Raw genomic sequence first — 13,735 nt, 5'->3', positions numbered from 1 at the left:
TGAGTAAACCTTTTAGGACAGAGGTGAGGAAAAATGTCTTCACCCAGAGGGTAGTGAATTTGTGGAATTCACTACCACAGAAAGTAGTTCAGACCAAAACATTGTGCGATTTCAAGAAGAAATTAGATATAGCTCTTGGATCTAAAGGGATCAAGGGGTATGAGGGGAAGGTGGGATCAGGAAATTTATTTCAATGATCAGCCATGATCAAAATGAATGGCAGAGCAGGCTCAAAGGGCCGAATGGCCTCCTCCTGCTTCTATTTCATTTGTTTCAATGTTTCTACGTAATGCTTCATGGCTGGGATAGACAGATTCTTGAACTATAGGGGAGTCAATGGTTTATAGGGAACAGGCAGGAAAGTAGAGTTGAGGCCAAGGGCAGCTCAGCCATGATCTTACTGAATGACAGAGTAGGCTTGAGTGGTCACGAAGCCTACTGCTCTTATTTATGCTCTTCTTACATTTGACTTTAACAGAAGCAAGCTTAAAAATGAAAGAGTATGGTGAAGTGGATAATTTATTTCACTGAAGTGAATTCTGAGCACTTTAGGGCATAAAATCATTCTAGTAACCCTTGTCCCCATTCCCTAGCCACCATGACTCCTCATTGGAAAAGGTAAGCTTGAACAGTGCAAGTAATGGGTCATGTTTAGGCTGTCTTGTCTGCCCTGAATGCTCATTTGTTCCAACATGATTACCTAACATTACACAATTTACAGCACAGGCCAGTCTAGGCTGATGTTTATGCCCCATATGAGCCTTCTCACATCGACTTCATCGAACTTTATCAGCATATTTTTCTATTCCTTTCTCTCTCATTTATCTAGCTTCCCTTTAAATGGATTGATGTTATTCAGCTAGCTGTCCCACGTGGCAGTAAGTTCCACAATCCAGCCTCACTGACTAAAGCAGTTTCTGCTCAATTCCTTATTGGATTCATCAGTGACTATCTTACACAATCACAGATTACAAAATTCCATCCTTTAGAGCACAGAGATAATTCTACACTTAATATGGAACTGATGGTTTGAATGGCAGCACTGAAATAGAGATTGTCTACAGCAGATCTTAACAAATGGATAACAGGATGAGCCTCACCTCATCCTTCTCTTCTTCCATCTCTGGGTGACAAAAGGACCTCATGGACAAATCATCTTTCAGGTCCTCTAGGCTGTCATGAGGTGGCTCCACGCGTCCACTGAAGAACAGAACAGTTTCTGGACTGGGATTGGGCCAGGACAATATTCCTTGCTTGTCAACACAACAGAGCACCTAAACATTCAGAATGACAAGATAATTAATTCAAGCTAATATACGCACAATGATATAAACTGGCTAACCGTCAATTGCAAGCAGCCTGAGGTGGTAGTGCATCGACGGGCCAACATGCCAGATCATGAGCTTCAGCCTTTGAAGAGATAAGGATAAGGGGGCGTTGTAATTGAAGTTTTTAGGATTTTTGAAAGGAATTGATAAAAGTTAGATAGCTTTCCTACTGGTGGGGCAAATTTAGGAGGAGAGGACATAACCTTAAAATCAAAGCCAGGCCAGTCACTAGAGAAATTGGGAAACACCACTTTGCACAACCTGTGGAACTCTTTCCCACAAACAGCAGCATTAGTGATTTCAAATTTGAGATTGGAAGGACTTTTGCTAGGCAAGGGTAATAAGGTTTATGGAGCTAGGATAGAAATAAGCCACAATCTCACTGAATGGCAGAACAAGTCTCAGGGTAAACAGCCTACTCCTGTTCATATGCTCCTGCTGTTTATCACATCGAGTTCATCATTTCAGCTACATACGTCACTTACTCCCACACATCTGATGGAAATCCATTATACGGAAGATGGCATGTGTTACCTGCCCACTCCCTCGAGGAGCACATGAAAGGATTCTAGAGAACTTAAACAGCAGCAACTAAAAATAAACCTTTTAATCCTTGTTTGACTCGAGTGCTAAAGTTAATAGATAATATTGCGTCTTCTGTCATCTCGCTGGTAAACAGAGACACATTTTTGTTCTTAAAAACACAAAACAAAGCAATAAATAATTACACAAGATCAATCGCGCAGGCTAATGACTGAAGTGTACAGACCTAATTTTTGTGAAGATGAGATCAGCTCATCAAAACAGAAAGTAATTGACAACTTAAGTGGCACTAAAGTGCAAAAGTGGAGAACTATCCCTAGCAGATATCATGGCAACATTTGAGAGGTTGTAGGAATTGCCACTTAGTGCTAACCTGCGCCTAGTGACGCCATTAAAAAAAATCTGAAAAGCAAACAACATCGAAAACCCAACTAAGGAATGTTGCCAATCTGGATGAGTTAAATTGCTTGCTCTTGTTGTTTTGATTCCTGCACCATGGATATTGAATCATTTCCAAGAATGGCTTGTCCCAGGGGTACATGAAAGGACAGAACCTAACAGAGGCACAAGAAGCATCAATAGCTCAACTGATTATCTTCTGGCTGCAGCGTTATCTGTTGCAACTGGTGTTACCAGGCGACGGAAAAAGAGAACACTACAAAGTAGACTTCTCCACATTTGGGACAGAATGGTTCCTACAGAAAACTCAGCCAGTGCTGTAACTCCAGATCAACATCCAGGAACAGAGTCAAACAGAAAATGCTGGAAATATTCAACAGGTCAGGCAGCAACGTTGGAGAGAGAAAAACAGTTCACTTTTCAGTTTGGTGATTTTTGTCAGAATGCGAAAATGTTATTGATGCAATGGGTGTTTTAATATTTTTAAAACATCTGTAACATTTACCAGATCTGATCTGGAAAGATCACCGGACCTGAAAGATTAACTTTCTCCGCAAATGTGGTTTAACTTGAGAGTTTCCAGCATTCTCCATTTATAACTCACTTCCAGCATTTACAGTATGTGTATTTGCAAGAGGAATAAAATTATATTTAATTCCAGATTATGCAGGGCCGGTCTTACCAGTCTGTTCTCTTACAAGATGGTGTTTGCAGTGTACTCTTTACTGAATCTTAAGGATCAGGGGTTAACTTTCCCTGTTAATTCCTCAGTAGCAGTGATGTGACAAGCACCGCCATTAAGCCAATAGGCAAAAGCGATTTTCACAGATGAGAAGTACTTTGCAGACTCCACACACCTGGTTAGGAAAAGCCCATTATAATCAGCTGTTACCAAGGACATGAACTAAAATAAGGGAAGGTCAAATACTCACTGTAACAGAACCCAGGTTCTGAAGCAGACTGGAAGTGCAGCACAGGGTAAGGGACCTTCCTCGCAGCAGTGACAGAAAGTGACTCCAGATGCAGACCATCATTTCCTGTCAAGGAAAAACAAGGCTTATCCAATTACAGAATAATTATTCAAAAGAGGCGAGAGACACTGGACCAGACAATAAATTTTTAATTTTTTTAGAACAATAAAAATGGCACATTTTGGTTCATTTCAAACATTCTTTACAAAATTGTTGAAAATGATTGAAAAATAGGAAAATACTTGGCTGTTGGGTTATAATGAACAGTTTATGGCAGCATGATGGCACAGTGGTTAGCACTGCTGCCTCTCAGTGCCCAGGGACCTGGGTTCGATTCCCGGCTTGGGTCTCTGTCTGTGTGGAGCTTGCGCATTCTCCCAATGTCTGTGTGGGTTTCCTCCAGGTGCTCTGGTTTCCTCCCAGACTCCCAAGATGTGCGAGTTAGGTAGATAGGCCATGCCAAGTTATCCATTAGTGTCAGGTGGATTAGCAGGGTCAATATATGGGATTAGAGGGATAGGGCCTGGGTGGGATCATTGTTGGTGCAGACTCGATGGGCCGAATGGCCTCCTTCTGCACTGCAGGTATTCTGTGATTTTACTCATCCATCTTCTCTCTGTTCCTGTGGATTCCTGTCTCCCTGCCCCAGCTCACATTGGTACTTTCTTCCCTTTCCCGTCATACTGACCACCTTCTCCTTCAGTTCACTCTTGCACAATCTTCCCCTCCCTCAATTCATGCTGACACCAGTCTTCCACTCCCCCTCAATCATAACACCTACAGTCCATGCCTCTCATTTAGCAAACCCCCAATCTTACTAAACTGTTGAGTATTTCCAGCCACAGCATCCCCAGGGGCAGCAAGGCAAATGAGTAGTACAATGGGGAAGCAACACTCTTCCTTGTTGCTCCAGCAAAGGTCACAGCCAAGAAATGTAAACAGGCGGAAATTTAAAGATGGAAACCACGTACAATTTTATTAGAAATAACAATATTTCATTCAAAGTCCTGAAAAAAACCCCCCCAAATTTTGAACTCAGCATCCTTACTATTTCCCTACCACTACCTCCTGCATCAACAATCCAGAGCAACTGGGTAATTATCTTTTAATAAACTGTTTTGGTTGTAACATTTCAGTCAATCAAACACTGACAACATCAGCTGGAGTTGGCATCCAATGAGTGACTGAACCCAACAGTTGAAGCAAAATTAGCACCAAGTACTTAATTTAAGAAAATGTGAATGTTACAGACGTTGAGTGCTGTTGCTTGGTAGCTACTGAATCTGTTAGTGTCAGGGAGCTGGGTTAGTCGAGGTATAGTCAATAGGCAGGAAGTACTGAATCTGACAATGAAAGACCATGTCTTACATCAGTACAGCTGGTACAGTCCCTTAGATAATAGCAGACAATTGCACTAATACAATTTTTCGCCCATACCTGGTGAAAATTAAATCCATCATAATCCCATAGTATGGAAAATTATCACCAATAAGCACTTGGCCAGCTTAGCTTTACTGCAAAACAATGTATCCCAATGGTATTGTGGGGGCTTGTGCAAGTGGATAATGCACCATGAATCATTTGCCTGATACAGGTGGCTGTCCAGGATCAGTGGAAACCAATGTCAGTGGTGGAGGCTATACCATTTTCCTGTGAGATTGCAGTTTCAAAACAGTCAGTTTTCATTTGAAAAATCAACAAGAGAAATGGTGATAAATTCAATGGGCATCGAAGCAACATGAAGATGCCACCACTCTGCTTGAGATGCTGCAGCAAGGAAAATGATGTGGTGCTCTTTTTTCCAAGCCCCACCTCACTTGAGATAATTCCCTTTAAGGGAAGTGTTAATGGCAGATTGGGGAAAATCTTCCTTGTGCTTCAGAGTGTGGTTCCCTCCACTGTCTGGGAGTGAATATCAGAAAATTGTACAAGCCCAGACCTCAATTTCACACCCATTCTAAGACAGCTAATCACGAGAAACACCAATGCAGTTTTCCGGTAGGAACTGTACAAGTGGAAAGTTAACCAACTGAGTATGCAATTGATCCACGATTCAAGTTCATTCCATTACAAATTTTATTTGAAAACAAAGTTTCAATCTCATTTATCGACACATTCTTCACTATTTTCTAACTCTCTGGCCAATGTGGTGGTGGCACTCACTGTTTCACAAGCCTATGCTCTGCTAGTCAGCCTGCATCGTATGGGAAACTAATTCCTATGCTTGTAACTGGGTGCCACCATGTCACATTGCCAGAAAAGACTTAAATGCCATGCTCTCCGTTCCAGATGCTATTTGCTTGCAACCTGCCTGAAAGTGCATAAATAACAGCACCCAAGGATAAAACACAGCTAACATTGGCATCTGAGTTAATTATATTCAAAGAACAATACAGCACAGGAACAGGTCCTTCGGCCCTCCAAGCCTGCGCCGATCATGCTTACCTATCTAACCAACCGCTTATATCCCCCTATTCCCCATTTGTTCATATGCCTATCAGATAAGTCTTAAATGTGGCTAATGTATCTGCCTCAACCACCTCATTTGGCAATGCATTCTAGGCCCCCACCACCTTCCGTGTAAAAAAACTTCCCCCGCACATCTCCACTGAACCTTTCCCCTCTTATCTTGAACTTGTGCCCCCTTGTAATTGTCATTTCTGCCCTGGGAAAAAACTTGCAACTGTTCATCCTGTCTATACCTCTCATAATTTTATAAACTTCTATCAGGCCGCCTCTCAGCCTCCATCTTTCCAGGGAGAACAATCCCAGTTTATTCAAAATAATATTTGGATACAGGCAAGAAAATTAATTGCAGAAAAAACTCAATCTAGTCCTTGTAATAGTTAATCTCGATTTTTTTTTATAATCACTAATGACTGGTAACAGCACTCATGTTTCTTAAATTCCAATTCCCCTCAGAAAACATGCTTTCCTTGATAGTTGGTCATTCATGAGGGTAAAAGAATGAGTGAATAAAATTCTAATTGCATCAGGTGAATACAGGTTACAGAAAGCATACAAAAAGATAGAAGGTGGGGCATGCTTCAACTCAAAAGTTTATACCTTTGAAGAAACCACTTCAGTGTAGCTGCTGAGGGTGTCCTCGGAGAATTTTGCCAACTAGAAGAAGAGAACAGCCAGTCAATTCCAACTAGAGCTATTGAATCTACATACTTAAAACACAAGGTATCAAAGGTTTATTTAGTCCAGAGTATGGAGTCAGACCTGTATCTCCCTTAATATTCCACTGAATTCATCAGCCCTTATTCCAAATACAGCACAATAGAGACCTTTTGGGAAACAGAGGCGGGTATGAAAAAGGCCAGTTTTTCCAATGAATTGGATACCCTTTCATCAAGCAGCCAATAATTTTCAATTTGCCCAATAGAACCAATACTGCTATCTCCAGATGCAGCATTACATAGAACAGTACAGCACAGTACAGGTCCTTAGGCCCTCGATGTTGTGCCGAGCTTTGTCCGAAACCAAGATCAAGCTATCCCACTCCCTATCATTCTGGTGTGCTCCATGTGCCTATCCAATAACCGCTTGAAAGTTCCTAAAGTGTCCGACTCCACTATCACAGAAGGCAGTCCATTCCACACCCCCAACCACTCTCTGAGTAAAGAACCTACCTCAGACATCCCTCCTATATTTCCCACCATGAACCTTATAGTTATGCCCCCTAGTAACAGCTACATTCACCCGAGGAAATAGTCTCTGAACGTCCACTCTATCTATCCCCCTCATCATCTTATAAACCTCTATTAAGTCGCCTCTCATCCTCCTCCGCTCTAAAGAGAAAAGCCCTAGCTCCCTCAACCTTTCCTCATAAGACCTACCCTCCAAACCAGGCAGCCTAAACTTTGTATAACTTCCTCCTTGGAACTTTTCTTCCCTTCCCATTGGTGGCACAGTGGTTAGCACTGCTGCCTCACAGCAACAGGGACCCGGGTTCGATTCCTGGTTTGGGTGACTCTGTGTGGAGTTTGCACTTTCTCCCCATGTCTGCATGGGTTTCCTTTGGGTGCTCCGGTTTCCTCCCACACACCAAAGATGTGCAGGTTAGGTTGACTGTCCCATGCTAAATTGCCACTTTGTGTCAAGGTAAATGTGTGGGGTTATGGGAATAGGGATTGTTGTTGGTGCAGGCTCGGTGGGCCGAATAGCCTCCTTCTACACTGTAGGGATTCTATTCAGCCTCTTCTAGACAATTCAATATTGCGCATCATAGAATCCCTACAGTGCAGAAGAGGCCATTCAGCCCATCGAGTCTGCACCAACTCTCTGACAGAGTATCTTACCCACCTTATCCCTGTAATCCCACACAATATACATCTTGGGCCACTAAGGAAATTTAGCATGATCAATCCACCTAACCGGCATATCTTTGGACTGTGGGAGGAAGTAGGAGCACCCAGTGGAAACCCACACAGACATGGGGAGAATGTGCAGACTCCACACAGATAGTGACCCAAGACCAGAATTGAACCCGGGTCCCTAGCGCTGTCAGGCAGCAGTGCTAACCGCTGTGCCACCGTGACCTCCATCACTAAGGACTGGACAAAACACCCTGAAGTTGGCTGGGAATGTGAACCTGGGTCAAGCAAGCTGCCTTGGCTCCCTCATGGTCATTGCGGTCTTTGTGAGCAGCCAGTTGCAAATAAACCCAGCACCCCCCAACGTGCCAAAGACCCAATGGCTTGATCAACTACGTTCAAGAATATACACTGGTAAGTTATAAATGAACATCCAAATATGTTACTATTTCCAAGTTGCTGTATCACTGCAGCCTTAATCATTCAATAGTTTTACAAATATATGAATGCACACATGGTTCAATAGCATCCAATTTCTCTATCACCTCTGTGCCTGCTGACACACACTTGCTTCCCAGTCAAGTAACATCTTGATTTTGAATTTCCCATTTTTGTTTTCAAATCCCTCATGGCCTTGCCCCCCTCATCTCTAGTCCCCTCTGGTTTCCTCCCACAGTCCAAAAGACGTGCTGGTTAGGTGCACTGGCCATGCTAAACTCTCCCTCAGTGTACCCGAACAGGCGTTGGAGTGTGGCAACTAGGAGATTTTCACAGTAACTTTATTGCAGTGTTAATGTAAACCTACTTGTGACACTAATAAATAAACTTAAACTTAATTGTTCCACCAATGTCTTCAGTTGCCTAGGGTCCTTAGCTCTGAAATATCTTTCTTACACCTCTCTACCTAATTTTATTTTTTTAAGACACTGGCACGCTTAAATTCTATCTCTGACTGAGCTTTTGGTCATCAAACCATCATTGCAAGGTGTTATATTTTGTTTTATAAGGCATGTGAAACACCTTGGAATGCTTCATTATGTTGGTAGGTGCCATGCAAGATCGGTTGTTTAGATCTTGGGAAGTCAGTAAAAGAATTTATTTAAAACAAATTTCAGCCGAGTATCACTCTGCTTTCCGTCCCTTTAATTTGTTGCTGCCCCACAGTTCTTAATTTCAGGCAGGAGAAAAACCTTACCAGGCCAACTGGCGGAGCCTTGCTGAACTGAGCTAGGACTCTAGCCTCTCCGTAGGCTGTGACCAGCACCCACACCACGGGGAAGAGTAAGGGAAGGATCGGCAGAACTCCATTCACCTAAACACAAAAAGTGATCTGTACCATGAATCATAATTCACATCTCACAATCACAGCATAAACAAACCTTTAAGATTCAAACTAACAACTTGCTATTACTTCCAAGAACGAGAATGAAGTGCAACTTTGACCCAGACATTGCATCCTTTCTGAAAACCTAGAGTATACATTGTTAACCATGTTGCAGTGCTGAAAGAAATCTCACACGCTATGTGAAAGGCAGAAAGGATCCCCAATGTTGCTTTTGCTCTGGTTGTGGGTGGCAGTGTGCAGGGAAGGGGGGAAGTTAACAATCTGTGACCTTATTCACAGCTCATCTCAATTTTCTAGCAAGACCGGCAGTGGGACTGACTGCAACAGATATCATTGGAGCCCTTTGGGAACCCAGCACTGTGTTTCTCTGCAGAGCACACATAAGGCTATCATATTAGTGCTCAGAGTCATACACTGTAATTACTCACTTCCACTGTATAGATAAAAGCTAATGCATATTCCATATTTCCAGCTGGGACTCCTTGTTCCAAGGGGGTGTGGGTTCAGATGTGGACGAATCTGTGGTGCAAAAGTAGACTAGCTCAGACCTGCTCTGAGTGATTAAATAACCCAGTTCAATGTCCTCAAGAAAACAGCAGATAGAAGGACCCAAAACACCAGCAAAACCTGTTAGTGCTTAGCTTTTGGGTTCTCTTTTTGACCTGTTCTTAGGCCCTGGCGCAAAGCCCAGCATCAGCTTGCTGAGACACCCCTCAGTGTGAAGCGATTTTTGAGTTGGGAGGCTGGGACCAGCTTTGCCCGAGTATCACAGGTCCCCAACCCTTCTTTCCTCACCTTTCAATGCAGGGAATACACCCTTTCTTTGGGGGCAAATCAACCCTAAAACATGCTTCAATATACATCCAAATGTTGTACAACTCAAAAGTGTATTTTAAAAGATACATCACAAAACTGTTTAATTTGTTAAAAATTTTTCAAAGGGGGACAAAAGAAACAGAAGCCTGCACATTAAAATCTCTAAGCTGGGCACTGACCACACTGCTGACAGCCCCAACCCCTCCATGGGGTTGCCAGCCTGGCCCTGGTGCTACCCCCTCCCCACCTCAGTGTCCAGCACCAACAACCATCTCAGTTGGTGACTGGATGCAGTTTCGGGAGTGGCCACAGCTCCCAGTGGTGCTGCTGCGAACAAGGGGAGGCTGGACTTCCTCCCCAGACAAATCAAAAGGCCCAGCTTGAGCAAATTAATGGTCTACTGACCGTTAAGTTGCATGGTGGGGGACAAGCTGTCAGAGGGATGGTAAGTTTGCCCCAATATTTATGTGGAAGCTGGGTGGGGTGGTGGGGGGACAGGGACTCAGCGCAATGTGAAGTTCCACTCTTTATCCTCTGCTCACTTCCCAAGGACACATGCACACACAGGCAAGGACATGTCAGGGCAGAATAGTAAACGCTGAATTTGCATTTATGTAAAGGTTTATGCAGTTTAACAGAAACATCTCAAAAGAGCTTCACATACAATTATTTACTTTGCAAAGCAGTGTCTAATTCTGTAGACAAACATGAATATTTGTGCCATGTTGTGCAGAAATAGATACCACAAACAGCTAGGAACTAACATGTGGCTCTGTTTCATGTTGGTTGAGACAGAAATGTTGACAAAGGCATCCTGAGAACCGTGTAGTGAGATGGAGATCCTCAATGTTCCCCTGAGCTAGTGAAGCAGGAATTCAAGGACTCAGTTTAACATCCCTTCTGAAGACCACCTCTGACAATGCAGTGCCCCCCATCTCAGTAATGCATTGAGATGTCAGCTTATCAGGCTACACATTTGAGGTCCTGGGGGAAGACATTAAATAATGTTGTTCTACAATGAGAAACGTGCTTTACTGCTCTGCATTATAATAAGGGCTACAAACCTACCTGAAGCTGGAAGAAGGTGAACTGCCAACTGCCAATTCCAGGTGCTTTGAGAGCAAACCGCACAGTGTTCGTAATCAGGAACAAAGCCTTTAAAAAAAGAACAGGCAGAACTGTTGATAGCTTCCTGCATGGTTCCTGCAGAGAAAACCACTCAGCATATCACACAGCAGAAGATTTTCCACCAGAATCACCTTACCCGATTACCTGCACAAACTGACTAAAAGCAGTTGGATGTGTAGTACCCCAAACCTGATCGCCTGAAAACCAGAATTGCCCACAAACAGACATTTTTCTCTCTGTAGCTCAACAGTTACAGGCTTTATAGAATTTAACCTGTCCATTCACATAGTGTCAACATTCTCACAAGTGCAGAGCATTCGCTGATGTTATCCGAAGCACCTGGGACCTGACCCATTTTTATTTGTGAAAGTCTATCTATGTCAAACTTGTATCAAGATCAAGTTCAAAGATGGGAACATCTTGCTTATAGTCAGCCATCAGAGCAAGTGTTTAAGAAGAGTTGTGATGAACTGATAAAACGGTTATGGCCTCAAGCACAGTTTCTATTGCCTCACCATGATAAAATCAAGAGAATGAAAAGGGGATCGGAAATCTGGGAAAATCCAAAGTTCAGCATGGCCTCAGCCCCAAGATTGTCAGATTTGAAGTACAGTACTTGCCTTTTGAAGTACATTGGTTTTTAGTGGCGTTTATTTAAAATGTGTGACTATTGCACAAAATAAAACTCTTATGAACTATATCCCATCAAGTAAGAACTCTGCCTTCATAAAACAACAAAAACTAATTTGCACTGATTCTTTATTGATGCTTGGTCTGCCTTCTTTGGCTGGGAGAGAGGGACAGTTCCATGAAATGAAACAAGAAAGTGGGCCAAGGTTTTCTCAGTGGGAAACACAAGGCGGGTGTGAAATAGAATTATAAAATCAAAACAGCTCCAGCTTCAATCTCTGAGCTAGGCAGTCTCACGTAAGAGGCATTAATTATACACGTAAGCCTCTCGGTTTGGATGGGTGGGGTTAAACAAACCCAATCGATTGAGGTTCCTGCTCTCGCTCATCTGCCGGAGACCTCAGCTAGAAAACACTTGGACAGAAGCAGGACAAACTCTGATGTTCCAACTGGTCAAACACATCTCAGAAATAGTGCTGTAAGATCTGATGGTCTTGAGAACTGTCTCCAGTGCCATTCAATGTCTACAGGAAAAAGAGGGAGAAGAGTGGGGAGGGCAATCACTTGTTTTTTAAATTTTCTTAGACCAGAAAACGTGCCTTCTCAGACTCAAATTGCCCTTCTTGATAATGCAGCAGTCTCAAGGGACTCTGTTCAAGAGTCATGAAATTGTTGCTTTACCTCGCTCTGGAGAAGGATAGGATGAAACAGGAATACAAAAGGATAAACATCTTTAGGGAAGGGAAACATAATGCAAAGTAATATGCTGCAGCAATTGCTCAGTTGCAACTTTTTTAATATGCTATTCTGCGTGCTGGGAGATTTGTTTACAAGGAGCTGATGAAACAGTCGAGAGTTTTTGTGAGGGGGGGGCAGCAGTTCTCCCAAAAAAAATTCCAAGTGTTGAATTCCAGTAAAAACTGGAGTAAATCCCGCTGGTTTTTTCAGTGGGATTTTCAAAATGAATCTCCCACACTCTGTGCACTGCAAAGTGCACTAGCGTGAATCGGGCAGTGCCAAGGTGCCCCCTCAGGCATCGCCACTTTGCCCCTTGAGCAGTGCCAGGGACCCAAGCGGTCACTGCCAAGGTGGCAATGCCCAGGGGGCACCCCCCCCACCGCACCCAGCCCTCTGGGGGGGGGGGGGGGGGGGGTGGGGAGAGCCTCGATGGCCCTCCTTCACCCCAGTGGGATCGAGCCACCAGCTCCCCGCAAGTGGGAAGCTATGTTAAACCCCACTGGAGTGAAACACTCCTGGCAGGGAGGGGAGGGGAGAGAGAGAGATGGCCTCCGCTTGAATCCCCCGGCCCACTGCGCTACAAAAGCAGCACAGCGGGACAGGAGAATCGCCCCCATAGTCTTTTACAGTTCAAAATCAACTCAGCATCTCTGGAATATAAACACAGATATGGAAATGACTTACCAGAACAAAAGGAACTGTGCATTTCTCCATTGCTGACTGCACCGTGTAACGCTCGTTGTCAAGTGCAGTGACAGGCCGAGATAGTGCCAAGTCCAGACTCCGCCTGAGAAACATAACAGCACAGGTGCGACTTTTACACAGCAAGACTGATTTTAAAAAGGAGAAAAACAAAACGACAATGATTTCACATGGAGTTCTTTTTTTTCTTGGGTCAGTAAGTCACAGCAACAAGAAGCACCAGAGTTGCCAAAGAGTGGAAGCCGCACCGAGGAGAATACCAGTGGAGAACATGGTTTGCAATTCAGCCTGACTGATAAGATCACAATCTCCTCTCCCTAATCCTAACCCAGGAGTCAAAGCGTGAAACTCTTCACAAAGGCACCGTCGAATGAATTGAAATACCACCTCCTCTTGATCTGTGCATTTATTACAGGAAACTACTAAATAGGGCAGAGATTGGCAAATAATCAAAGGACATTCACACAGAACCCATAACCTCATCAATGGATGAAAGCTTCGTGCCTGTAACGTTAAACATTTTAGACCAAAGCTTCCAATGCCAGGGCTGGAAGAAAGGAGTTGTCTCATATTGGGACTGAGTTGCTCTTAGTGGTGCCAGCATTTCCTGGAGGAGTGGGGAGGAGGAATTAAAGTCAGGATTTCTGCCTCTCACTAATAGATGAACCCTGCAACTAAGTGGAAGGATGTAGATCTAGGATGGAACTCAGATGCAACATTTCCAGTGGTCAAAGCAGCTTGTTAATATTCATACTCCTGGCTATATGAGAAGAATGGTTACCTGAGCAGGTACAAGTAGGACTGCAAACTCCG

The 13,735-nt window shown here is 43.6% G+C and overlaps 1 protein-coding gene across 3 annotated transcripts in view; it reads right to left on the bottom strand.

Moving 5' to 3' along the window:
- The window catches only part of tmem94 (transmembrane protein 94), a 108,068-nt gene that overhangs the window by 57,809 nt on the left and 36,524 nt on the right, over positions 1-13,735 (bottom strand). For all 3 annotated transcript variants that reach the window (XM_078225309.1, XM_078225312.1, XM_078225313.1), the window contains 6 exons: positions 12,905-13,007; positions 10,793-10,879; positions 8,759-8,875; positions 6,308-6,364; positions 3,203-3,307; positions 1,101-1,274 (listed from right to left, as the gene is read on the bottom strand). In XM_078225309.1, coding sequence (XP_078081435.1) covers positions 1,101-1,274; positions 3,203-3,307; positions 6,308-6,364; positions 8,759-8,875; positions 10,793-10,879; positions 12,905-13,007 — 643 coding nt within the window. The remainder of the gene's footprint in view (positions 1-1,100; positions 1,275-3,202; positions 3,308-6,307; positions 6,365-8,758; positions 8,876-10,792; positions 10,880-12,904; positions 13,008-13,735) is intronic.

The sequence above is a fragment of the Mustelus asterias genome, chromosome 12 (genome assembly GCF_964213995.1).
Source record: "Mustelus asterias chromosome 12, sMusAst1.hap1.1, whole genome shotgun sequence".
Lineage (NCBI taxonomy): Eukaryota > Metazoa > Chordata > Chondrichthyes > Carcharhiniformes > Triakidae > Mustelus > Mustelus asterias.
The sequence above is the reverse complement of the archived record's forward strand: the minus strand, read 5'-3'. Positions and strand labels throughout refer to the sequence as shown.